The sequence below is a fragment of the Podarcis vaucheri genome, assembly GCF_965113315.1.
Source record: "Podarcis vaucheri genome assembly, chromosome: 11".
Taxonomy (NCBI): domain Eukaryota; kingdom Metazoa; phylum Chordata; class Lepidosauria; order Squamata; family Lacertidae; genus Podarcis; species Podarcis vaucheri.
In genome coordinates, this window is record NC_138749.1 from 57,454,628 (window position 1) to 57,480,024 (window position 25,397).

General features: G+C 43.2%; 1 protein-coding gene across 9 annotated transcripts in view; it reads left to right on the plus strand.

The window, feature by feature from the left end:
- The first annotated feature begins 2,052 nt into the window (after positions 1–2,052).
- Positions 2,053–25,397, plus strand: part of CDC14B (cell division cycle 14B) — a 52,453-nt gene continuing 29,108 nt past the window's right edge. For 8 of the 9 annotated variants that reach the window (XR_014224375.1, XR_014224376.1, XR_014224377.1 and 5 more), the window contains exons 1-4: positions 2,053–2,248; positions 19,005–19,098; positions 21,222–21,297; positions 23,854–23,946. Coding sequence is in view for 5 of the 9 variants with exons in the window: in XM_082241597.1 (XP_082097723.1) it covers positions 2,068–2,248; positions 19,005–19,098; positions 21,222–21,297; positions 23,854–23,946 (444 nt within the window). In the remaining 4 variants the exon portion in view is untranslated. Of the gene's footprint in view, positions 2,249–16,409; positions 16,561–19,004; positions 19,099–21,221; positions 21,298–23,853; positions 23,947–25,397 lie in introns of those variants that run through there. The other variant, XM_082241601.1, reaches the window with a different exon arrangement.

A 25,397-nucleotide genomic window follows, 5' to 3' on the forward strand; every position in this document is an offset into this window, starting at 1 on the left:
AATGCATTCCTATGGGAAACCGTGCTTCGCAAGACGAACAACTCGCAAGAAGAAAAAACTTGCGGAACGAATTAATTTCGTCTTGCGAGGCACCACTGTAATTGGTATAATACTTTCTTCCTGGCTAAGCTAGGGTGATTGTGGAATCACCAGATGCAGCTGTTGTGGATGGGCACAAAAACACACTGCTTGAATTTTGCATAGAAATTCCAGAAAATTAGTGACTCCACATTAAGACTGGTTGGCCCCATTTTTTATGTCTTCGTTGCTTTCTGTGTACCCATGAGGGCCTTTTATGCATCTGATGAAGTTTGCTCTGTTCCTTAAAGCTGCCACAAGACTGCTTTTCATTTTTATTTTTGCTATAACAAGCATAGTTATCCTTGCAGCATTTATGCTTGAATTTTTAAACTCTGATGCTTGAAAATGAGATGAAAACATAGCATTTTAATATCCAGCAGATGGCAGACATATCCTAAAAGGGAGCAGAGAGAGTAAGCATTATATGTTGATGTGCTTATGAATAGGAGGAATGGAGGGCGAGCTACGGACAATTCAGACTGATGCCTTGTTTGTGACATGAACGCCATGGAAATTATGAGGCACACTTCCAGGCACCTGAGGGCAACAGCACACTCCTCACATGTTAATTCCTAGAGATTCCTGCATTCCATTGGATGACCCTTGTGGGGTGGAGAACCCTTCCAACTCTACAATTATATATGATTTCTTTGGCTGCCAGGACACCAGCCAATAGCTTTCTAAACCATGGGTAGGCAAACTAAGGCCCGGGGGCCAGATCGGGCCCAATTGCCTTCTAAATCTGGCTGGCGGATGGTCCGGGAATCAGCTTATTTTTATATGAGTAGAATGTGTGCTTTTATTTAAAACGCATCTCTGGGTTATTTGTGGGGCATAGGAATTCGTTCTTCTTTTTTCAAAATACAGTCCTGCCCCCCACAAAGTCTGAGGGACATTGGACCGGCCCCCTGCTGAAAAAGGGGGAAACGATTTATAATGAATTGGAAAAAAATGTTGAAATATATAAAGAAACTGGAGGCCTTTCTTCTTGGAATAACAGGTTTGGAATTGCCCAAGAAAGATGTTAAATTATTTTTGTATGCCACAACTGCTGCTCGTATTCTGTTAGCTAAAAAGTGGGAAACCCAAGAATTACCAACGATAGAAGAATGGCAGATAAAGATGATGGATTTTTCGGAGCTAGCCTATCTAACCGGAAGAGTCTGTGACCAGAAGGAGGAGGAATATCAGGAAGAGTGGATTAAATTTAATGATTACTTAGTTAAATATGTTAAGTTAAATTAATTGAAAAGAGCTTGCAGATACTTAACTGGCTTAGGATTTTTATTTATGTTAAATGATGAATTAATATGTTTAATTTCATAATGTGAAGATCTAGGGATGTTAATGTTCAAGTTAAATTTTATAATTTAACTTGGAAATATAATTTCCAAACTGTGATTTGGAAAACTGTTAAAAGGATATGCAATGAAATTCAACCAAGGGGAAGCGAGGAAGTCGCTTAATAATGTTAATAAGTGTGATTTTCAATGAGGCTATGATTTATGTTTGTTTGTCTTATGTGTTTGTTTATGATGTTGTGAAAACCAATAAAAAAATTGGAAAAAAAGAAAGTTTGCTGATCCCTATTCTATACGAATGCGTGGACAGAAAAAGAGGAATGTCGAGGCCTTTGTCGCCTTTATCCCCACCCCACCTGACGCAGGTGCTCAGGCATCTCTCACTATGACATCACCGGGGCCGAGCCTGGGGGATTATGGCGTCACTCCGCCCGGCCCAATGAGCGCCGGGCTGGCGGGGGAGCGCCCGAATGAGGCGGGAGCGGCGCCCGAGCGCGGGAGCGGCAGCAGCAGCGGCCCGCGGCCGGTTGGGAGCCGAGCGGGGCGGCGCTTCTGGCCGCCGCCGCCCGCTGCCCGCCGCCTCCTGCTCCCGCTGGGCTGCGCGAGCCCCGCCAGGGGGGTAAGCGGCGGGGATGAGCGCCGGTGCGCTGCCGCCTCCTCCTCCTCCGCCGCTGCCGCCGCCGCCATGAAGCGGAAGACCTCGGCGGCGGGCGGGAGGCGAAACTCGGCCCCGGCCAGCCTGCCCGACTCGCCGCCGCCGCCGGCCGTCAAGAAGACGCGCAGCTCGGCCACGCTGCCCGCCGTCCTGGAGGCGGACGAGCCGGCGCCGCGGCCCCTCCGGAGAGAGCTCTACCTGCAGATCACAGGTGAGCGGGCGCGGATCGGGGAGGCGGGTGGGCGGGTTGGGATGGATCGGGCGCCTGTTTTGGGGGGGGCGTGTTGGGATGGGTGCAACCCGGGGTGGGGACTCGCAGATCCGCCTCCCTCGCTTGGGAATCAGCCTCCCGAGTTACTTGGCGGCGCGGAATTCCTCGCCCAGATGCTCTCCTTTGCGTCCGCGCGCGCCGCCGAGGCGCGGGGTAAACAATGCCCGGGGCTTCCTTCGCGTCTCCAAACGTTGCGCGCTACCCGCGATCCCTTGGGATTGAAAATCTGGTGCGCCTGATCCCCTCTCAATGTTGTTGTTTTTGTTTTTTAAAGATATTTATTGAGATTTTAAACAATAAAAGATACCTTCACACAGAAATTAATACCAAAGAATACATTAAGATACATTAAAGAAGGAAAAAGGAAAAACCTAAAATATATAAGAAAAGAAAAAAGAAAATAAAAAAGAAAATAAAAAAGACATAAAGATCAAATTTTTTACTTATTATTTTCATAACCCTTCTTCCTGACTTCCTCACATCTCCCTTTTTTTGTGTTCCTTTTTACACAACCATATTCAGCAAATATCTTACCCTCTTTCAAATCTTGATCTATATTGTAAATTTCAACCCAATGTGTCTCCAATTCTTCCTTTTATATCCTTTTGTTTACATTTGACACAATGTAATCTAATTTTATATCACCCTTATCTTTTGAAACTTTTGTTACCTACTCCTAATGTTGTTGTTATTTTTGCCTCCGAATGCAAATAGGTCAGACGTTCTCCTCCACCCCACCACCCCTGGTGTTATCCTGATTTCTTCTTTTTTTTCCCCCAAAAAATTATATTGGTTTTCACAACAGTATAAACAAACACACACACAAGACAAACATAAATCACAGCCTTATTGAAAATTACACTTATTAACATTGTTAAGCAACTTCCTCGCTTCCCCTTGGTTGAATTTCATTGCATGCCCTTTTAACGGTTTTCCAAATCACAGTTCTTATAAAATTTAACTTAAACATTAACATCCTTAAATCTTCACATTATGAAATCAAACATATTAATTCATCACTTAACATAAATAAAATCCTAAACCAAGTAAGTATCTGCAAGCTGTTTTCAGTTAATTTAACTTAACATATTTAACTAAGTAATCATTCAATTTAATCCACTCTTCCTGGAGGAGGAGTATCGGGAAGAGTGGGTGTTATCCTGATTTCTGATCAAATCTTAGAATTCTGTGCATTGCCTTTTGTATAGAGATAGGGGGGGAATGTCTTTTCCCCTCCTGCAGCTAGTTATGAGCCCTTGGGGGAAATTGCTGCCTCCGCAGAGTCAGTGTGCCTGTGTGGGATAAACAAGACTTCTTTATTGTTGCCTGTTCAATGGGTGCTTGTTTTCCTCCCCACCTTTTGTACAGGAAGCTTAACATGACTCAAAACTGTCCTGATGATGCAAATCCTGGGCAAAAGGACCTCCAGGTTGCTTTGCCACTAGCTCCCTACTTTATAGAAGTGTAGAGCTGGAAGAGACCTCTGGGGTCATCGAGTCCATCAACTGCAATGCAAGAATCTCAGCGAAAGCATCCATGACAGCTGGCCACATTTAGTCAGAATCTCCTTTCTTGTAATTTGGTTCAAGTCCTACCCTCCAGAGCAGGATAAAACAAGCTTGCTCCATATTCCATGTGGCAGCCCTTTAGATATCTGAATATGGCTATTATATCTCCACTCAGTCTCCTCTTTTCCAGACTTACCATAGCCAGCTCCTTCAACCATTCCTCATAAGGCTTGCTTTCCAGACCCTTGTTCACCTTGGTGGTCATTACGGTGGGAAGCACTCTGTAGCACTCTTCCGAGTAATGCAGTAGTTCTAAGCTTCTCAGTACGGTATATTTTTTAAAAGGTAAAGGATCCCTGACAGTTAAGCCCAGTCGCAGATGACTCTGGGGTTGCGGTGCTCATCTCACTTTACAGGCTGAGGGAGCCGGCGTTTGTCCGCAGACAGTTTTTCTGGGTCATGTGGCCAACATGACTAAACCGCTTCTGGCGAACCAGAGCAGCGCACGGAAACGCTGTTTACCTTCCCACTGGAGTGGTACCTATTTATCTGCTTGCACTTTTTGGCATGCTTTCAAACTGCTAGGTTGGCAGGAGCTGGGACTGAGCAACAGGAGCTCACCCCGTCACAGGGATTCGAACCGCCAACCTTCTGATCGGCAAACCCAAGAGGCTCAGTGGTTTAGACCACAGCGCCCCCAGCATCCCTCCAATAGTGTATTATTTATTTATTTATTCATTCATTCATTATTACATGTAAGGCTCATCTATCCTCCAAGAAGCTCAAAGTGGCATACATAGTCCTCCCTACTCCCCATTTCATCTACTCAACAACCCTGTCAGATAAGTTAGTCTGAAACAATTGACTTGCTGAACATCACCCAGGGAGTTTCATGGCTGAGCAGAGGGATGCAAACCCAGGGACAGTATCCAGCTAAACAGTTCCGCTAGCACAGGGGTCTGCAACCTTTAAGACAAAAAGAGCCACTTGGACCCGTTTTCGAAGGAAAAAAAACCTGGGAGCCGCAAAACCATTGCGACATTTAAAACAAATATATCTCCGGAGCCACGATCTGACAGCGGGCGGGAAGGTGACGTCGGGACGGTGCATGACTAACGCATGCACCGCCCCCATGCGACGTCACAGCCAGTACAGTGTCCGCCACAGTGGGGAGTGCCGGGGCACACAATGCGCCTCCTCCCCTCGCTAGTATCTGCCCCGGAGCCGCGGCAAAGGTGTAAAAGAGCCACGTGGCTCCGGAGCCGCGGGTTGCAGACCCCTGCGCTAGCACAAAGACTTTTGAGTGACCCCTAAGTCTGGTGGGTTGAAAGTGGGGGTGGGGAGGGGGACCCAGAATAGATTTAGGGGTTGCATGGAGAGAGGAGAGAAAAGGATCAGGAAGTTGCATTGCATAGCTAAATGTCCCTGCACTACTTGTTGGTTGGGGCAGTATCCAGGTAAACATTTCCACTTGTACATATATTATAGCTATATTACAATATGGCATTACACAGGCTATCACATCAGCGTGAACATTCTAAAACAATGCTAGGTTGCAATTCCTCTTTTCTAGTTAAGAGATGCCTTAACCTTATGAATCACAACATGATTCTCCATCTGCATGTTTTAGATTTCAACAATTTACTGCGCGTATATATGTTTGTACATAAAATTATACCTACAGTATGATAATATAATACATCTACAAAAATTATAATCTGTAGAATGCCCTCCCTTATGTTCTTTTAGAAGCCAGGTAAACAAACACCTTTTTGCTGGGCTTTTAGAGGCTGATAGATTGGAAGTCCCCTTTTCATAATGCTGTAAATTATGTAACTGATGAGGACTATTTTTTTTGTTTCTATTTCTTAGGCTGTATTGTTTTCATACTACCTTGTTTCTGTAAACCACCATACAGCCATTTTTGCTGAAGGGTAGTATAGAAAGCTCATGATAAGAAATAAATTTGAATCTAGATTCTGATCATTGTTACAAAGCATATTTTAAGGAGGCAAACAAAGGCTTGGGCAGGGTTCTGGAGTTGAATAACACTCAAGGTTCTTTCCACTCACATGGCTGCTCTTCTGTCTCAGCCTGTCATGCTGGATAGATGGGGAATCATCAAAGGCCGCCAGCAAACTACTACTAAACAGCATCTCTGCCTTATTTGATTGATCTGCTTTCTTTTTCCTCCAGCTTTTTCCTGGAAACGCTGTGTATTGTCCTGATCTGATGCATACATAATTTATCTGCACAAAATGGAGTGGATTTTTAAAAAATCAAAATAAAGAAGCTAATTTTAGTTTAAATTGGATGTTAACACACATTCAGCTGTATTGAGCCTTCAAGTACAGTCATTTCAGTGAAACTCTGAAAGCCAGAAACATGTGTGAAAGTTTAGACTCATGAGAACAGACCCAAAGGTCTGCTTGCATGAATCAATGGCAGTTTCCCCACACACAGTGGATTGCCTTGATTTCTGCAGATTTCCCTTCTAGAACCTGATCCTGTGCCATTCTGAATAGGTTCCCCCAACCCTTAGGAGCAGCAGGGAGCTAAAGTAAGAAAGAGGTGGGAAAGCCCTGTTCTGTGTGCAGAATCATCTGGATCCAGCCCATGATACCTGAAAACTGAAGCCACGACCTATGTGGCAAGATTCCCAAGTGATCAGAAAAGCACTTTAAATAGCAATGTAGTTTGGGTCTTATTCTTCAAGTAGTGATCTTCCTTGCACCTATATGGGTGCAAAGAGAGCCAATTTCACCATTGTTCCTCTGTCTCTAAGCAAATATAAATTCTGCAGTGCAAAAGCCTAGAAGACTAATGTACCTAGAGATTTCAGATTATACTCCTTAGTAATTAAAAGGCTCTGCTTAGTTATAAATGGATACTGCTTTGATTATCATTTCAACCAATTATTGTGTGGGCTTGTTGAAGAAAAATATAAGTTGGAAAATTAGGCTGAAACCAGTGATTTGATGTAAACATTTTCCTTGGCAGTTTTAAATCAATGTTGCAATCATGAGTTCAGTTGACTCAATTTAACCCATCTAACATACAAAGCATTTAAATTCAGCATGTCTCTGCATCTTGGGTGGAATCTACACACATGTAAAAAATGTTGTGAAAATGCTTTTTTGGAGGGAAATGATTTGAAAAATATATTGAATTTGCCTTAGCTCACCATTGCCATCTAGTGTCACATTTGTATAACGCACACATCCAAAACGTTTTATTTGCAGCTGTATAGCCGAGTCCTGGGTATAAAATGGAACACTTATATTGAGAAGGCTTCATCTGGATGATGAATAATTGCACAAGTTTTCACTACAGTTAAACTGAAAATCTTTTTGAGTCCAGGAAATGTGCTTTATCAGCACCATGCACCTATTTGTTTTATCTTCTTGCAAGAAAGCAGTGAAGGATTGAATTCAATATAATATTGCATTGTGGGTGTGGAAATCAAACATGAGGGGGAAATACAAAATATTAGGAATACAACATAACTAAGGATGTGGCATTAAAAGATCTCTTAAACTGCTGTTGTAGCTTTTATTTCCACCCAAAGTCTTAAAAGCCTTTTTCTATCTAAACTTTGGACTGCTTATAGCTGCTGAATCGAATTTGCTGTTGACAGCTAGCTTTGTGTTTTCTTATCCTTTCACTTTTATTCTTTGAAAGAGGGTATAAATAATGTTTTGATTTTTATGAACAGCATGTAATCAATGGTACATGTAAATGCCCATATAAATATTGCAAGAGTTATGAACAGCAGACTCTAGCATATTGCTTAGAGCTAGATATTTTAAGTCATGTAGGGCTTTTGAAGCCCCAAGCTCCTTGGTGCTTTATTTTTTATTTAACAAAATGTTTATACTACTTGATTGTAATAGAACCTCTTGGTGGTTTGCAAGAGATATTAAAACTATCAATGAAAAACACTTAAAACAATTAGAAAATTTAAAACAATTAAGATTAGCTTTAAAAGAGATCAATGTATGTCAACAACTGCATGTCTGGCTAGGTTTGCCTAAGGCAAAATGTTTGTAGCAATACTTAGGTTGTAGGGCAATTGCACCATAGTGCTGGGCTCCTGAGGCTCAGGGCTAGATAAGCAATTCTCATTCTAGTCCTAGTGTTCCTAGTGCCCAGTCTAATAGTATTGGTTTTTAACATTTATCTCCCTTCATTTCCCCAATTCTTTGTAAGCCCCCACTTTGCGGGATGGCATGATGGAGGAACATCTGAAGGCTGTTTCATCTATTATGTTCTCAACATGCTCTTGTATTATGCACGCTAATAAACACAGGGCTTAGAAAATGCAGCTGGTTTCAGATCCCTGATATATGTTACATATATTGGAACCTTTTCAGAAAATTATAGCCTGGTTGTAAACTCCGCCTTGGTCAGGTCTCTCCAGTTGTCCATCCATAGAACAGGAATGTTACTTTCTGAAAAGGGATGCAAGGCATATGGGAGATAATTGTAAAGCACATTACCTCTTAAAAGTGATGCTGCATAAATGGTTAGTAACAACAATAAGTAAGAGTCTGTGAATTAAATTCCCAAAACAATTTTTGAAAAAGCCCAGGCATTATTTACTCACAGCTCTCTCTCTCTCTCTCTCTCTCTCTCTCTCTCTCTCTCTCTTTCTCTCTTTGCATTGCTTGGCTGGAAAGTTATGTTTTCATTTACAGGGCTTTGCATTGCTCGTTCATGGTAGTACAGTGTTTACTGTGGATATTTTCTGCATTGGATATTTACAGCACTCCTTCAAATGGGCATAGGTAAAGGTAAAGGGACCCCTGACCATTAGGTCCAGTAGTGATCGACTCTGGGGTTGCGGCACTCATCTCGCTTATTGACCGTGGGAGCTGGCGTACAGCTTCCACGTCATGTGGCCAGCATGACTAAGCCGCTTCTGGCGAACCAGAGCAGCGCACGGAAACGCCGTTTACCTTCCCGCCGGAGTGGTACCTGTTTATCTATTTGTACTTTGATGTGCTTTCGAACTGCTAGGTTGGCAGGAGCAGAGACCGAGCGACGGGAGCTCACCCCGTTGCGGGGATTCAAAGCACGACCTTCTGATCAGCAAGTCCTAGGCTTTGTGGTTTAGACCACAGCGCCACCCGCATCCTCAAATGGGCATACTGACACTTAAAAGTGACTTTGTCCTGTCCAAATAAAAAGGTCATTTGTTATGTCAGTCTGATCCTGTGACAGCCTAGATAAGTTGTGATCAAGGTGCCGCACAGCAGCCATGGACTAGGTATGCCCATTTTGCTGCTTATTTCACATCACACAAAAAATAAAAAAAAGATTGTATATCTGTGTGTCAAATCCTTTGGCAGGCCACAATACATAGCTAGTGGTTTTTGTTCAGCTTGGGAGAGCCTAAGTCAGGGGTCAGCAAAGTTTTTGTGGCTTGGGCCCGTTCACAGTCTGGCAGATGCCACGGTGGGCCGGAGTGCGCGCAGAAGCGCACATGCATGCGCTATTTTCTTTCCAGCGCGGAGGAGGCATGCGCAGCTTGGTCAGCGTCGCGGAAGGTGGTCCCTGCTCTGCTCTGCGCCGGTTTAGCGCAGTGCACGGGAGCCAACTGAACAGGCAGCGGGGGTCCATGGGCCAGTTTAAATATCCCCATGGGCTTTAGGTTGCTGACCCCTGGCCTAAGCAATGCATGACTCTCTTATGTGTGTAAATTCACTCTGATTGTTGCTGTGTCAGAATAAATGTTACAAAAAAGCTCAGTATAGCTGGGACGTTGCACATGTCCTGAGAATATGTCTCTGATTTTTCTTGGTGTTGAGCTGGTAATAGAAGATTGCAATGATGGACAGGGAAAGCCCTAAAGTGTGTCTCCGTGATAATCTCAATACATGTCGCTTAGCAGCATGTTCCCTGACATAAGTTATTCCAGAATCCAATAACAAATCTGATGCAAAAGAAGAACTTTAAAATTTGGCTAGGAATCTTGCTCTGTAAATGAAACGGTACCCAACTGCCTAAATTTATCAATACTTATTTTGCTATTTTTGGAAAGTCAAGCCTTTTCCCTTTCAGCTGGGGGGGCAAAGGGCATCTTGCTAATAGACTATAAATAATCAGGGCATGAAGGTTCCCTTTTCACATTTATTTTAGAACTTCTAAGTTCAAACCCAAGTTCAGCTGTACCCCTAAGACTGGGTTTTTGCCTGTGGCATCTGAGTTTATTCAATGAAGTCACAAAGTCATAGAATCATAAAATCTTTGAGTTGTAAGAGACCCGAGGCCCATCTATTCCAGCCCCCTGCAATGCAGGAATATCAGCTAAAGTATCCAGGACAGATGGCCACCCAACCTCTGTTAAAAAACCTCCAAGGAAGGTTCATGAGCTGCTTCACCTATAACTTGGTGATGCAATGTCAGTCGTGTGCAACCCAGACATTCTCTGAAGAGATCCCTCTGACAATCAATCAATCACTTTTCCTATAACAGGGTGCACAAAGCAACCCCAGTTTTTTAGCTTTTCAAGCGGATGCTTCTAAGAGGCTAATCTGCGTCACTTGGCATCAAAACATGCTACTTTTGCTGCAGACAATGAAAGCTGGCTTCTATATTCTCCTGTAAGCTTTAGCTAGATGCCCTCCCTTGCATCTATTCTCCCCTGTTCCTCTAAGTCAGGCTTCCTCAGCCTCGGCCCTCCAGATGTTTTTGGCCTACAACTCCCATGATCCCTAGCTAGCAGGACCAGCGGCCAGGGATGCTGGGAATTGTAGTCTCAATAATAATAATAATAATAATTTATTATTTATACCCCGCCCATCTGGCTGGGCCTCCCCAGCCACTCTGGGCGGCTTCCATAAAAACCAAAAATACAATAAAATATCACACGTTAAAAACTTTCCTGAACAGGGCTGCCTTAAGATGTCTCCTGAATGTCAGGTAGTTGTTTATCGCCTTGACATCTGCTGGAAGGGTGTTCCACAGGGCGGGCGCCACTACCGAGAAGGCCCTCAAAACATCTGGAGGGCCGAGGTTGAGGAAGCCTGCTCTAAGTGTTTTTTGTTTTGATTTTGGGACTAGAAAGGGACCAGCCAGAGTATTTCTAAAGGGGGAGATTTGCAGCTTTTGCTCAAATTATTTCACGTCTACCATCGCTTTGTATGAAAGACCAGTATTATCCTTATGCTATTGATAGGGGGAGGCTGAGAATGACCTTCCTAGGTATGTAAACAGTGTCAAGATTTGTACCCGAGGCATCTTGACTTGCACTGCCCGTTGGTAGCCACCCTGTGTCACCTACCGAAAGACTGCAGGCAGCCACCCTGTGTCACAGACTGCAGACTGCTCTGAGCACTATCTTAAAGGCCTTTTAATATTGGATCAAATGCATTTTGCTCACTGCAGAGTTTGCCCTCTGTCTTGGCCTCTTGCCTGATATGTTGAAGTAAGCTGTTAAGATGGGCTTTTGAAATGGTAACACAGCAAGAGACTGTTGCTCCACTTGGTTTCTGTAGGATACACCACATGGTTCAGAGGAGATCAACATCAGTTTATAAGAGAATGTTCATGTGACCTCCTCAGGCGTTCAAAGGATGTGTAAGGGGGTCGTGGGGCTCCAAGGGCTAGCCCCCCTGACCTATGCACCCAGCAGCTATGCTCCACCTCTCACCATCTTTTTCTTCAACACATGAGAAAGGGCTCTACACACATATCAGCATGCCTTCATAAAGCTCCTCCACATGAGGGGAATCATCCTGGGCCTGTCAGAATTTACCTTTACTATGTAAGTACTGTACATGGTAGAGAGTCCTGTGACAAAAAAAAAATCACAGCTCCAACCTTCTAGCCCTGTAAGAATTCTTTGTCTGCCAAGGACTCGTACTTCCGTAACAGCAACATGAGCAAATCATGCAATTCTGAGCTTTGCCTGAAGTGCACAAGCACATCTGGCAGGAAAGGCAGAGAGGTATCTCCTCTGAAATCTGCTTCGGTGGACTAGGAATGTGCCAGGTATCCAGGCTGGAGCTGCAGCCTAGAGGGCATCTTTTCATCAACAGAGGCAAATGTACCTGGTTTGCAGAGGAACCAGAACTGGTGGCACAGAGGACAAGGGGGCTGGAGACCCTGATTTGATCAAATATACTTACAGCAAGTCACCCGAGTTGCAAAATAAGCACCATTTTGCTGAAATCAATGGGCAAATTTCCACTGACCTTTTAAAAATGGATGTAGATTGTAGAGGCTTGCCAAAAAAACCTGGGCATTGCAGTGTAGAATGCTGAGTTATGTTGCAGCTGGTGGGGCTTTTTACAAGGGTTTGAAAATATATGTATGGAACAGGTAACATACAGAAAGAAAAGGAACATGACCTGTGCAGATCCTAACTAAACCTCAAGTGCACCAAAATATTTGGTGGTTCCTTCCCCCAAGAAGAGGGCTAAGAAGTCTTTTAATATTGACAGTCTTGCCCTTCCCCCAAAAAATGGAGCCTGATCCTATGCACCTTTACTCTGAAGTACATCTAATGTACTGAGTGAGGCTTATTGCTGAATTAAGTGTGCCCAGGTTTGGGTCAGAGTGCATTTCCCATTTGTGAATATTTACTTAGTACAAAGTGTTCCATAACTCAAGGATATTGCTCTTTAAGTGTCTGTTCTTATTATTACAAGGCTTTCTCATGACACCCATTAGTCACTCTCTTAACTGCAGCACTTACCCTGTAAATATTGATAACTGCTTTACAGAAGTGCTGAAGTCTCAAAGGCACAAAATGAGCTGGAGCTCTTCCCAAATGTGTAACGAAATTAAATAACTTTCAGAATTAGCTGTGGATGGATGCAAAATGAAGGAGTGACTAGTGAAATAAGGAATGTAACTATTTGTTCCTCTTAGGCTTCAGATGTGTTGCACTATGGAAGTAGAATGTATCTTAATGGGTAAAGGTAGGGTCATATACCATTTTATCAATGTTGTGATAGTTATCACAAACACTGTAGCTTACATCCACACTTCAGTAAATGCATTAAAGTCACTTACTTTTTTAATATGGACCCTGGATCCCTGAGTGGGGTCACATTACTTGGGAACAGAGACCTTGGGCAAGTTATCTTGGATAACTAAAATAGAAATGGTGATGTTACTCAGAGTAGTCATAAGAAAGTGGTTGTAATGATGAAAGAGATTGTGATTGTGCCAAGCCTTTAGCTTGTGGTATGGTGATATATAAAGTGAGTTGCAGTACTTTTCAATTAGCATGCTAAAACAAATATTTGATATCTGAAGAAATTGTAAAACATTGACCCCCTCCTAAAGAAAAGTGTCCATTTTTGGCTTGCCCTTTGAAACTGTCCTCTGTGGACACATCTATTACGGAAGGGTTTAAATGTTATTATTTCTACATTTGGTTTCTTTCATAGTAATAGGTGTGGTAAGGAATTGTAAAAATGTTCTGCCATGAGCATTCCTTTAAAGTTAGCACCCTAAAACAACATCTCCACACCCTGCAATTAACGTCTTAAAATTGCTAATACTTCTTTCATAATATTCTGCCACTAGCTTGGGAAGAAGCAAATCCTCAGCTTACAGACAAATAAGCACACAATGTTTTCTTTTAACCTATGGATTTTCCCTTTGATGAGCAGCAAAATGAGGAAGAGTGTGTAACATGCAAAAGTGAAGAAAACTAAAAGATGTAATTCTAAAAAGGCTGTGCTTTCAGAACTGAGACATCTCACATGCATTTCTCCCCTAGTCCGCAAATGGTATACCCCTCCCCATAAAAAGTTTAGGAACATAGGCAAGTTTCTAAGTAAGACCACCAATCAGTTGAGCTTCTATCAATGCTGGCCACCAGCAGCTTCCCAGGTTTTAGACAGAAATATTTTCCAACCCTACCAGGAAATGCTGAGAATTGAAACTGGGATCTTCACCATGAGCTATGGGGAAGGGCAGATCCTGACAATACTCCATTCATCCGTGGCGAGTCTCACAGCAAAGTTCTATAGTGTGAAAGCTTCCCTGTGCCCCTCTGAGGTCACAATTTGCCACATCATGCGGCATTATACTTCTATAGGTTTTCTCAGCATGTGTGCATCATTCTTTAATCTGAAATAACAACAGTTGTTGTTGTTGTTTATACCCCACCCTTCTGGCTGGGTTTCCCCAGCCACTCTGGGCAGCTCCCAGCAGAACAGTAAAAACACGAGATAAACACTTGACAGTCCCTTGAGATAAAACACAAAGCATCACACAAACCAGTTTCCCTGTTGCTGACAAAAAGCCAATTCATTTATTAGATTTCCTAGCTATGGAATCACACCCCCGAGTGCCATTTTCTTTTCCAGGGGAATCCATGCACTGTAAATCTCAGCATGCGTTATCAATTCTCCTCCTTTCTACATGTAAAGGAGATACACAGGTGGGAGTCTGATTTATGGGAAAGCAGCTCACATGTGGAAGCTTTGATAGACAGAGAATTGGACTAGGACACTAGTTCAAACGTCTGGGTGCGCTTAGCAAATTACTCCCTATGTTTTTGCTCTCTTAAAATGGAAACGTTAGCAAGCCATACCATAAAACTCTTGAGGTTTTGCACAGCACTTTGCTCGTGTTGAGGTGCCAAAGAGGTGATACTTAGTGTTTATACAGTGCTATGAATTGTTCAGAAGTTAACCATATTGTAACAGTTTCAGCAAACCTGTAACTTTGTTGTTGGCATACAACTGTCTCTAGAGACAATGGAGTGTGCTTGGGAGGGGTGTGAAGTCAAAAACGCTTCAGTGCCTACCCCAGAAGGAGTCATCACCCCAAAGGTACTACCCCTCCCCTGACACCCCATATGCCTGTAAATTAAATTAGGATTATTGCCCCCATTTTACAGAAGGGGCTGAGGTTGCGAGAGAGACGCTTGTGTGGCTTCCAAGGAACCATACTAGGAATTGCACTGCCCCCCCTTTTATTGTGCAATCCTGTGTGCATGGTTCCACAGAAGTAAATGTAAACTGTACTTGTGCATTGCAACTTTTGCCAAAGCTATGCTGCAGCATGTGAAAGAGTGTTCTCAAACAATATACACAAAGTATCAAATGTGGTGACAGTAATAATAATGCAACAAAACACCACCACCACAAACTGGCTTGTAAGTATAAAACCAAATCTACTAGAATAATAGCTAGAATAGAGATAGATTTGTAACCATTCAAGCAACAAACATACTAAGGTGCCATGTGCAAAACAAAGCCTGGAGATACTGGAGAAACAAGTTGTACATTTATCCACTCCATGTTTACAGTATCTCCAGGCTTTGTTTTGCACATGGCACCTTAGTACAGTATGTTTGTTGCTTGAATGGTTACAAGCCTATTCTAGCTATTATTCTAGTAAATTTGGTTTCATACTTATAAGCCAGTTTGTGGTGGTGGTGTTTTGTTGCATTATTCTCCAACAATGCCTTCCAGCTAAAATGTTTTGAGGGTACAGTGGTACCTCGAGTTAAGTACTATAATTCGTTTCGGAGGTCCGTATTTAACCTGAAACTGTTCTTAACCTGAAGCACCACTTTAGCTAATGGGGCCTCCTGCTGCTATCATGCCACCGGAGCACAATTTCTGTTCTCATCCTGAAGCAAAGTTCTTAACCTGAAGCACTATTTCTAGGCTAGTGGAGTCTGTTACCTGAAGCGTATGTAACCTGACGTGTATGTAACCCGAGGTACCACTGTATTTGGGAGCCGCCTTGAGCACCTCATATTGCGTAAAGGTGGGATATGAGAACTCTTACTTCTGTTTTTTTATTTATTTAAAAACCCCATTATTTTGTTAAAACACACCCAACGTTTCCTCTTGTGAAACCTTAGCCATCTGTTGCTCTCGTGTTTGAGTCTGGAACAAACCATCTCCCCCCTATTTCTCTGAGGAGACTCAAGATGGCTACGGGGCTGCGATCAAAATGTCACAGACTTCCACAACCGCTTCCATTCAGATCAGCAAATCCCAGCAGTACAAAAGCAAGACAGAAGTTTCCAGAAGGGCTGCCTAACTTAATTGAAATTCGCGTTGGTTTAGCACGGGCCAAGGAAAGCAAAGGGGCTGTTTTTGAGTTTTGTGGCTTCGTCCGAGGCCCCTTGAAAGCTGCAAGAGCCTGCCTCAGACATTGTCGCGGAGGGGAAAGGGGGGAAAGCGGGCGAGGCGCCTCAAATGTCGTCGTGGAGGGGAGAGGTTTCTGGCAAGTCTGCGCGTCGCCTCAGGCGGCGAGGCGAGCCACCGGGCGGCCGCCCACCAAGGAATGGAGCTCGGCCTGCCAAGTCCCAGGGCGACCCCGGCTACTGCGTATCCCCCCGCGGGCCGGGCCAGCTCTCCTGGGCTGGGGGAAGAAGGGCCGTGGCCCGCTCGGAAGGCGAAGGGCTGCTAGCGGGAGCGGCTCTGCCCCGTTCGCCAGCCAATGGCAGCGGCGGGGAGGCCTCGAGAGCCGCTTCACCGACGGGGCTGGCTTTTCTCCTCAAGTCGCCGGCGCTTCCCCCCACCCCTCGGGCTTAGGACCGGGCGCGCTCTCGGCCGCTGCAGCGGGAGCGGTGGGCGGCGGAGGCTCCGCAGCGTGTGTCTGAGGAAAACTTTCCGGAGAGGGAGGAGCCCTTGGCTGTCTCCCCGCAGCCATTGCCAGCGAGCTCTGCCTCGCCTTCCCCAGCCTCGGCCGCCTTCGCTTCATGCCTGTAAACAATGAACGCCGGGAAGGACTTTCGCCTGTGCGCGGAGGTGGCGAAAGGTGAGGAGGGGGAAACAAGGCTCGGGAAACGAGGGCGGGCGGGCGGCGGGCGGGTTTCTTTGGCTCGACTTTTTGGCCCTTTAAAGAAGTTTCCCGGCCAGCGTGGGAACCCGGGACGCCGGGCAAGCCAGCAGGGCGACTCCTCGGCTGCTCGTGGCCTGGATCAGGCCCCGCCCAGGTTTATTTTTTCCCCAAATTTTTTTTAATTGGTTTTCCAAATTTATAACAAACATATTAAAAAAATCAACAAACATACATATACCCTAACTGTAAAAATTCCACTTTTGTTATCATTGTTGGGTGACTTGCTCGAATCCCCCTGGCTGAGTTCCCCTATAAATCATTGTAGTAGTTTTCCAAAACTTAGTTTCACATAAAATTTACTTGATCCATTAACATCTTTCTTTTCATTTTGACTTTTATCATTCGACAACATCACATATTTAAATCCTAGGCCAATCTGTTACTCGCAAGTCATTCTATTTAAGTTATCTTAACATATTAATAAAATAATTTTTAAATTTCTTCCATTCCTCTTGATACTCCTCCTCCTTCTGGCCGCGGACTCTTCCGGTTAGCTCTGATAAATCCATCATCTTCATAAACCCGCTGGGGTTGATACCCTGTTTGCCAGAAGTTTGGCGGGGGTGAAATATAAATGACAATCTCGCAGCAAGTGTTGTTGTGTAACAAAAGGAGCCCCGGACTTTCCTTTCCTCGAGCTTCGTCTTTTATATAAGCCGTTTAAATTTGGCGTCTTTATTTGGCATTAAATGCAAGTGGCTTGTGGTTATTAGCTGCTTTGCAAAAGGATACAAACTGCAGGCTGCCGGCAGCTGTCTGTCTGCGCATGGGGGTGGGTGGCTGGGTAGACTGCGTTTGTAAATACTGTGCACACGCGAGCAAGCAAATCTGCTGGTGCAATACCCAATTGCAGTGGAAATAAAACAGAAACCTCAAGAGAACAAAACGGGTGAATCTGAGAATACAACCCAATCCTAGCTATGTAAGCTACCTTGACTTCAGAAGGGTTTTCTTCCCTCCTCTAAGGCTAGGATGTATATAATTCAAGGCCCGTGACTCTTCCAAGTAAAACATGTTTATTGCTGTGTTGCACCACGGCCTTACAGGTATTTACCGTATTTTTCGCTCTATAAGAAGCACCAGACCACAAGACGCACCTAGTTTTTGGAGGAGGAAAACAAGAAAAAAAATATTCTGAATCTCAGAAGCCAGAACAGCAAGAGAGATCACTGCACAGTGAAAGCAGTGAAAGCAGCAATCCCTCTTGCTGTTCTGGCTTCTGTGATAGCCGCGCAGCCTGCATTCGCCCCATAAGACGCACACACATTTCCCCTTACCTTTTAGGTGAGAAAAAGTGAGTCTTATAGAGCAAAAAATACGGTACTTGGAAGTCCCCTTGGAAATCACTAGGGCTTCCTAGTGGGGCAAAGACTAGTTGATTTAAATAAATGTGGCAAAGAATCCACTGGGATGCTACAGGCTGGCATGCTCATCTGTTTGGCTTGGAAATGTTTTAGAGTGCTGCTTTTGTTAATCAAGAGGTTTTTGTGAAATCATTGCTTTTCATTCAAAAGAGAACTTAAAAAAAAAAAAAACCACCTCCTCATTCTTCCTTCGCAGTTGCATTTCATACTTCCTCCAGTAATTTAGAGATAGCCGTAAGGGTATGATCAAAGCCACTAGTTTGACCTGTGCTCTGACCCAAGCAGACCTTTAAGTGAATAATAACATATTTTCTTTGTTTCCCCCTCCTCCTTGCCTTTAACAAAACAAAGCCCAAAGCACACATTTTAAGCACGTTTGATTACATGTAAATGATGTGAAGGGGAATTTGCTAGACTAAGACTAGGGTTTCTAGACCCACCACAATGTCCACCTATTAGGTGTGAATATCTGCCAGGGAAAGTCTCTGCATGTAGTGGTATTGAGGCACAGAGGGAGGAAAAGCCTAGGCTTTTTCTTGCAAATGTCCATTCCTGTAATGCGTGGATGCTGGAGTGGAGCCAGTGGCAATGCACAAGCACACAGCCCTGTTCTACACATTGTTCCCCTTAATAAAACGCATACTTGAGGGCGGATTTAGTAATGTATTATTTCCTTCTCGCAGTGAAAGTAAGTGGTGGTCTGGTCTCTGAACCACCCTGTGAAGTAGATTGGAAGAACTTTGCCTAAAACTGCCCATTGAGCGACATAGGTCAAAGTGGGTATGAGCCTGGGCTTCCTACATCCAAACACAGCATTTTGGTCACTTAATTCACCACCATGACCAGTTGTTAATGTTTTATGTTGCCTGGCACAAGAGCATATCCAGGGGTTTTTATATCTGCAGTTTTAACTCAGTTCAAATAGGATCAACATATTTGTATGCAGATATATTGGCTTTCATGACTACTAGTTTCATGCCTGTTTTTCAATTTCAGATCGTGTTTATTTTGCCATTCTCTTCCACAAACCAAAGAGTGGTAGCTCAAGCACACATTATTTCTGCATAGATGATGAATATGTATATGAGAAGTAAGTATAATATTATTCCCTTGTTCTTCAACACAGTGAAATAAAGCAGCATGAGGATGTAATAGGAAACTTTATCATAACAGGTATTATTATAATATCCCTGTCCCTGAAGGGAAAATATAATGGGAGAAATTCAGCAAAGCACTACGGCAATCATTCAGTCAGTGCAAGTGTTTCAGCTTGCCAGACAAACCATTTCCCCTCTCCTCCCCCTATACACTGTTCTGGGTGTTCTCCCACCCACCCTCTGAGTCAGTTGGGGGAGGCACAGGGGAAGAGACGGAGGAAAAGCCCCCTTGTACTAGCAGAAGTCCTTGTGCATGCTTCTTTCCGCTAGCAGGACTCATCAGTTGAATCTGGACCATAGGATCAAGTAAGATGGTTGAAGGTAACCAAACAATGTAAAGAGCATCTCTGCTGGACCAAACCAAAGGACTGTCTGGTCTAATATCCTGTTCCCCACAGCAGCCAACCAGATGCCTATGAGAAGCCCATAAGCAGGATGTGAAGGCAAAATCCCTCTCCCACTGTTGTTCCCCACCAATGGTATACTGCTGGGGAGCCATACTGCTTCTGAGCCTCTGTTGTCTCCACCATGACTAGTAACCATTGATGATTCCATCACAGTGGTACCTCCGGATGCGAACGGGATCTGTTCTGGAGCCCCGTTCGCATACTGAAGTGAACGCAACCCATGTGCGCAGGTCGCGGTTTACCGCTTCTGTGCATGCACATGATGTAATTTTGAGCATCTGTGCATGCGCGAGTGGCGAAACCCGGAAGTAGCACATTCCGTTACTTCCTGGTCGCCGTGGAGTGCAACCCGAAAATGCTCAACCTGAAGCAACTTCAACCCGAGGTATGACTGTAATTAGTTTAACCAAGAAAGTAGCCATCACTAGGTCTTATAGCAGCAAATTGCATATGCCCAACTAAAAATTAGCAAGGTTCTTGAGGGACCACTTAATATTTTACACACACACACACCCCGAGTTCTCATCTCAATTTCTCCTCACAGCAACCCTGTGAAGTAGATTAGAGTGGGAGTCCCAGTAAACATATTGGCTGAGTGGAGATTTGAACCCTGGTTTCCAGGTCCTAGCCCGCACCTTAGCCACTACACCAAACAGGCTTTCAAAACATATATAGATCATATTTTAAATAGCCTTTAACTGGTACATATCAGAAAACGATTGTAGATGTTGCCAGTGCCATATTATAAAATTGGTTGTCCATGGACCATAAGTCGGGTCCTTGTTAGCTTGCTTTTTATAATACGGTCTTCATGAAAACAATTTCAGTTTCCCTTGTTTTTTAAAAAAAAAAAGCAGTCATGCAGATACAAGAACAGATGGTCTCAACTGTTCATCAGCCTTTCTGTGGATCACCTGCATAGGCTACAGTTTGAGGGGAAACTGTGTGTAGCCAGTATAAACTGCTTAGTCAAGATTCTGTATCTTTGCTACGTCATTGCAAGCATCCTGTTTTCTGAAAAAAGACAGGCTCAGATCAGAGACTTGTTCAGCAAGAAACAGGCAGCATCTTTTGTGGGTTGCCTTTGGTAGATATTCCCGAATTAAACACCCACAACAGAGGCTGATTGGTAGGAGGCAAGGACAGAATAAGAATCATTCAGAGATCCAGCGGGCAACTTCCACCTTATTCAGTTCTTGTCACCTTCAGTATATATTTTAATTTGCAGCTGGAAGGTTTTGAAGGGTTTTAACAGGGTGCTAACAAGCTTTTGTAATTTCTGCATTGTTACCTTTCAGACTGACTTTTCTAAGAGCAATGTCTTCAAACTGTTTTAGAGAAAATTCCCAAATTGTTTCAACACACACTGACATTGTAATCCAGTAGACACCGCAGAGCTGTTTTACAATATGTATGAGGGTTACATAATTGTTTTTCCACCGATAATTGCAACGTATTCGAACAGTAATCTAGAAGTGAATCTGAATAAGTGGTATGTCAGCTATAATGCCTGCTTATGTGGGCAGTGCTGGCAGAGTTGAGGAGGGATGTGGTTATTTTGAACAGCCATTTCAACCGAAGTATTTCAGTTTAAGCGAACTTCTTTTCTTCTTCACCCCTCTCTTACCCACCCGCCCCCTTTCCCCAAGTTTCTATGCAGATTTTGGCCCACTCAATCTGGCAATGATTTACAGATACTGTTGCAAGCTAAATAAAAAATTGAAGGTAAAAATGAATTTGTACTCAATGGTTTGTATGTTATTATGTTCCTTTATAAAATGTTGCTGGGAGTGAACATTATTCACTTGAAGTTCATGTGTGCACTGTTTTTACTACTTTATAATCGCTGGCAGAAAATATTTAAAGTGATAGGGATTTAAGGTTGGTGTTCATATAGGTAGTGCAGTCCAGAGAGTGGGGTGTGTGTGTGTGTGTGTGTGTGTGTTTGGCAAAAGGGTGGGGAAGAATAATGTGGTAGAACTTGCCTGCTTTTATTTTGGAGTACAAATAACAGGGAATTCATTCTGTGGTTAATGGATAAAGGCCAAAGGCAAGAGGCTGAAAACCATGAAACTTAAAAGTCCTCGTGGTATCACAGACAAAATAAACTTACTAGGAAACACTATTTGGAGTGGAAGTGCCCCCTCCCCCAAGGAATTCCTTGTTTCTGGCAACCTGCCAGTGTCTGAAGATAGTATGTATTTCAGTTGGTTTTATCTTTTTCATTAAAAAAATAAAATCTTAACAATGCTTGCCAGCACCTCTTGACGATTAAAATACTGGTTCTTTATAATAAACATACCCTGTTGTTTTTAACATTTTAAGGAAAATGTATCTTGTACTGAAACGAAATGGGTGGGATTCTAAGCTAAGTCAAATAGAGGACCCCCATAGATGACATGCGGCACCCACACAAGGGATCAGGTTGTAGCTCCTTGTGGATCACCATTCAGCATTACGCACCCTGGGCAAGAGGCAAACCAAATAAAAACATATGACAAAAGCTCTGAGGCTCTCTGCCCTAGTCTGTTCAGCGGCATGATATTTAATCTTTTGATCGATATAAAATTGAAAATTACTTACGTAACGGAATACTCCCCACACTCAACTCTCCCTGTGCATCCTGTGCTCTGTCTCCCCAAATATGTTTCAGAGAGTTGGGGCGGGGGACCCAGAGCAAATTTAGGAGGTGTGTGAGGAAAGGAGGGGGAGGGGAAATTATGTTGCACAGCCAAAAGTCCTAGCAGAAGCGCTTCTTGGATTACCCCCCTAAGACCCCCAGAGGTAGGCTGTGGTCTCCTCTTTAAAATAATTAGGAAACCAACTCCCCAAACTCCACCTCTGCTGTAATGTTGGAACAAATAACTAGAAGAAGTAAATCTAGTTTTGTTCCTCATGGATTCTGTGAAGGTTAAATACAGCTAGTTGCTGTTCCTCCCTGCTACAGACAAGCTTGTAATCTGTTTTCTTTTTCCTTTATGATCAGATGGAACAGTGTACAAGGCAATCTGTTATTTTCAAGTTTTTACAAAAATAATACCCTCGGGTGTTTTATAGAACTGTAGTAGTATATAATGGCAATTAAGCCTTAAAACTGTACTTTGTAGTAGTGTGAGGGATCTTGGGACAGCCAGCATGCTGAAGAAATGGCTTGTCTAGTCAAACAAGTCATACTATTTTCCAGGCTTTCCCACATTTTTTCAAGTTATTTAGTTCAAGAATATCTGATAGTAGTTGGGGGGAAATGCCTATTGGGAAGACATTGCAGAATAAAAAAAAAAAAACAGAAGCTGCAAATATGTTTTCATTCAGCCTTTGAAATGCGGTTGCAAAGTTAAACAGTGAAAACTGAAGTTTGTGACTCAGCAGTTACACACAGCTAGCTGCAAGACTTAAAGTGATGTTTGCTGTGGAGATCTGATAAATTGTAAGTTTGGAATTTGAAGTATTATGTGGAGGAGCTGGTTATGGTATTACTCTTGGATCTTCACATTCCAGTTACTCTGCTTGGATTACATTAACACCTTACATTTAAAGTGCTGTGAAAACACTTTTAACAGTCATTGCACCATTAACAAACGACGCATCCCAGGTTTCTTTGGGGAAAGCCATGATAGTTTAAAGTGGTATCGCAGTGCTTTAAAAGTATGGTGTGAATGTGGCCTTGTAGTAATTATTTTTCAGTGAACAGGGAAGCTGTGTGCTCAGGAGCTAGAGGTTTATAAGAGCATGTCTAGAGAAGGAGAGCACTATAGGTTCAAATTTATGTTAGGGTGTGTATTTTTTATTGCTCTTCCATAAATGACTAATGCATCTCTGAGGTGTGTAAATAAATTTCACATTGTCTGGTACAATTAAAGTTTACAAAAGACCCTTTAAAACAGCAAAGTTGAGGAAATTGCTTCTCATAATAACCTCATGTTTACACAAGCTCTTTTGTTCCTGACTCAAACACTTATGTTATATTGTGGACTTCAGAATTGTTTCATTAAATTGTATTTTTGCTTTGGATATTTGATCTTCTAGCTCATTTAATTTTCTTCTTACCATTTCGACCTTCATTACTATGTATTCTGGGTCCCAGTGTCCTTTGTTGTAGAAAGACATTGACAAAGAAGTAATTATTTGAATTATGTCTTAAATAAAATGTAACAATGTAACTACGTGTTACCAAATGGGGCTGTTTTCTATCTGTGCTTACTACTTAAATATGACTCAAATGCAACTTTTTATAATGCAAGGAGTTGGGTTATAACTCCATTGTTTATTTCCTTGGTACAGTCCTTTACCATGTTAAGAAAGAAGATTGTTCATTATACTGGCTTTGAGCAGAAAAAGCAAGTCAACGCAGCCTTCCTCATAGGCTGTTACGCAGTAAGTATTCTAATGTTTAACTTTTAGACTGTCAAAGACCCACAAGCCTGTGTCGTCCCTGCCCCCTCATGTCTAGTGATCAAGTAACATGTGGTTCATGTCCTTTTGCCCCCAGTTTAGGAAAAGGAATGCATTCATAGGATAAAACTGCTTTACAGTTTTATCCCTGAGCCCATTTTCTTTCCCCATTTCCCCCTCACTTGTTGCTGCTGTTGCTCTTATTACTAGATACATGGATTTATTTATTGCCAGACCATTTTGGCAAGCTCACCTGCCTTGCTAAACCAGATGTCATATATGATACCATGTGAGACAGGCGAAGAAGTCGCTGTACCTACAAAGCCTCAAGTGCAGCTCTTTGCAAGCCCCAGTGCTCAGCTGATCCATCCTGGCTTCCATGCACAGATCAGTGCAAAAACTAGTCACCTGATGGTGATTGTGATGTCAGGTGATTGACAGATGAGTCAGGGGCATCAGCCTGACAAGCGGGGTTGTGAGGAAGATGAGGATCAGGCCCAGTGCTTTTTTTCTAGAAAAAAAGGGGCCAGTACTGTGTACATTTGAGTACCCCCAGGGAAAAAAACACTGATCAGGCCCACTGGTAGATCTAGTTATACCCTATTACAGTGTTCCCCAACCTTGGGTCTCCAGCTGTTTTCGGACTACAATTCCCATCATCCCTGACCACTGGTCTTGCTAGCGAGGGATGATGGGAGTTGTAGTCCAAAAACAGCTGGAGACCCAAGGTTGGGGAACACTGCCCTATTATAAACAGTCCAGGGTTTTGAAGTTTCGAAGAAGATGAAAGACTTTTTAAAACATTAATTGAATTGGGACAACTGGGAATTAAGTGGGGCTAGTTTGAGGGAGCAGTGTTAAAATACAATGGAGGACAAACCATGCCCGTGAGGAATAGTTGTGTTTTTACTTTTAATTTATTTTTGTTGGCACATTTCAAATACAAAAGCGTAAAGTGAGCATAACGAAAAACATAACCCACAAAGCACACAGGTGTAGACTTGGGAAGGCGGAATAGCTTTGACACATATCTGTGGCACCAGACCAAAGCATTCTTCTAGAATGAACCCTGTATGACAGGAAGCGTAATCCCACATGCATCAGTATTAATGAAGGAAAAAGAATGGGAACCATGTAATAAACCAAACTCTGTTCAAGGAAATCCTGGGTTTCCTTGGACACAAAGGGGTACATCAGTGAGCCAATCAGTAATGGTGGACATGCATTCCTGAAGGGCATCTTGCTCATGATTGCCTCCTGGCACATGGGCGCAGTGGCACAGAAGGGGCAATGTGCACTTCTAGGGTGAGGGGTGAGCTTTCTCTCACAGATCACATTTCTGGAAAAGAATGGTACATTTCACATTAACACTCCCATCATAAACATTCTTTCTTTGAAATAAGTCTTGCTGATTGGCATGGTGTTCACATTCA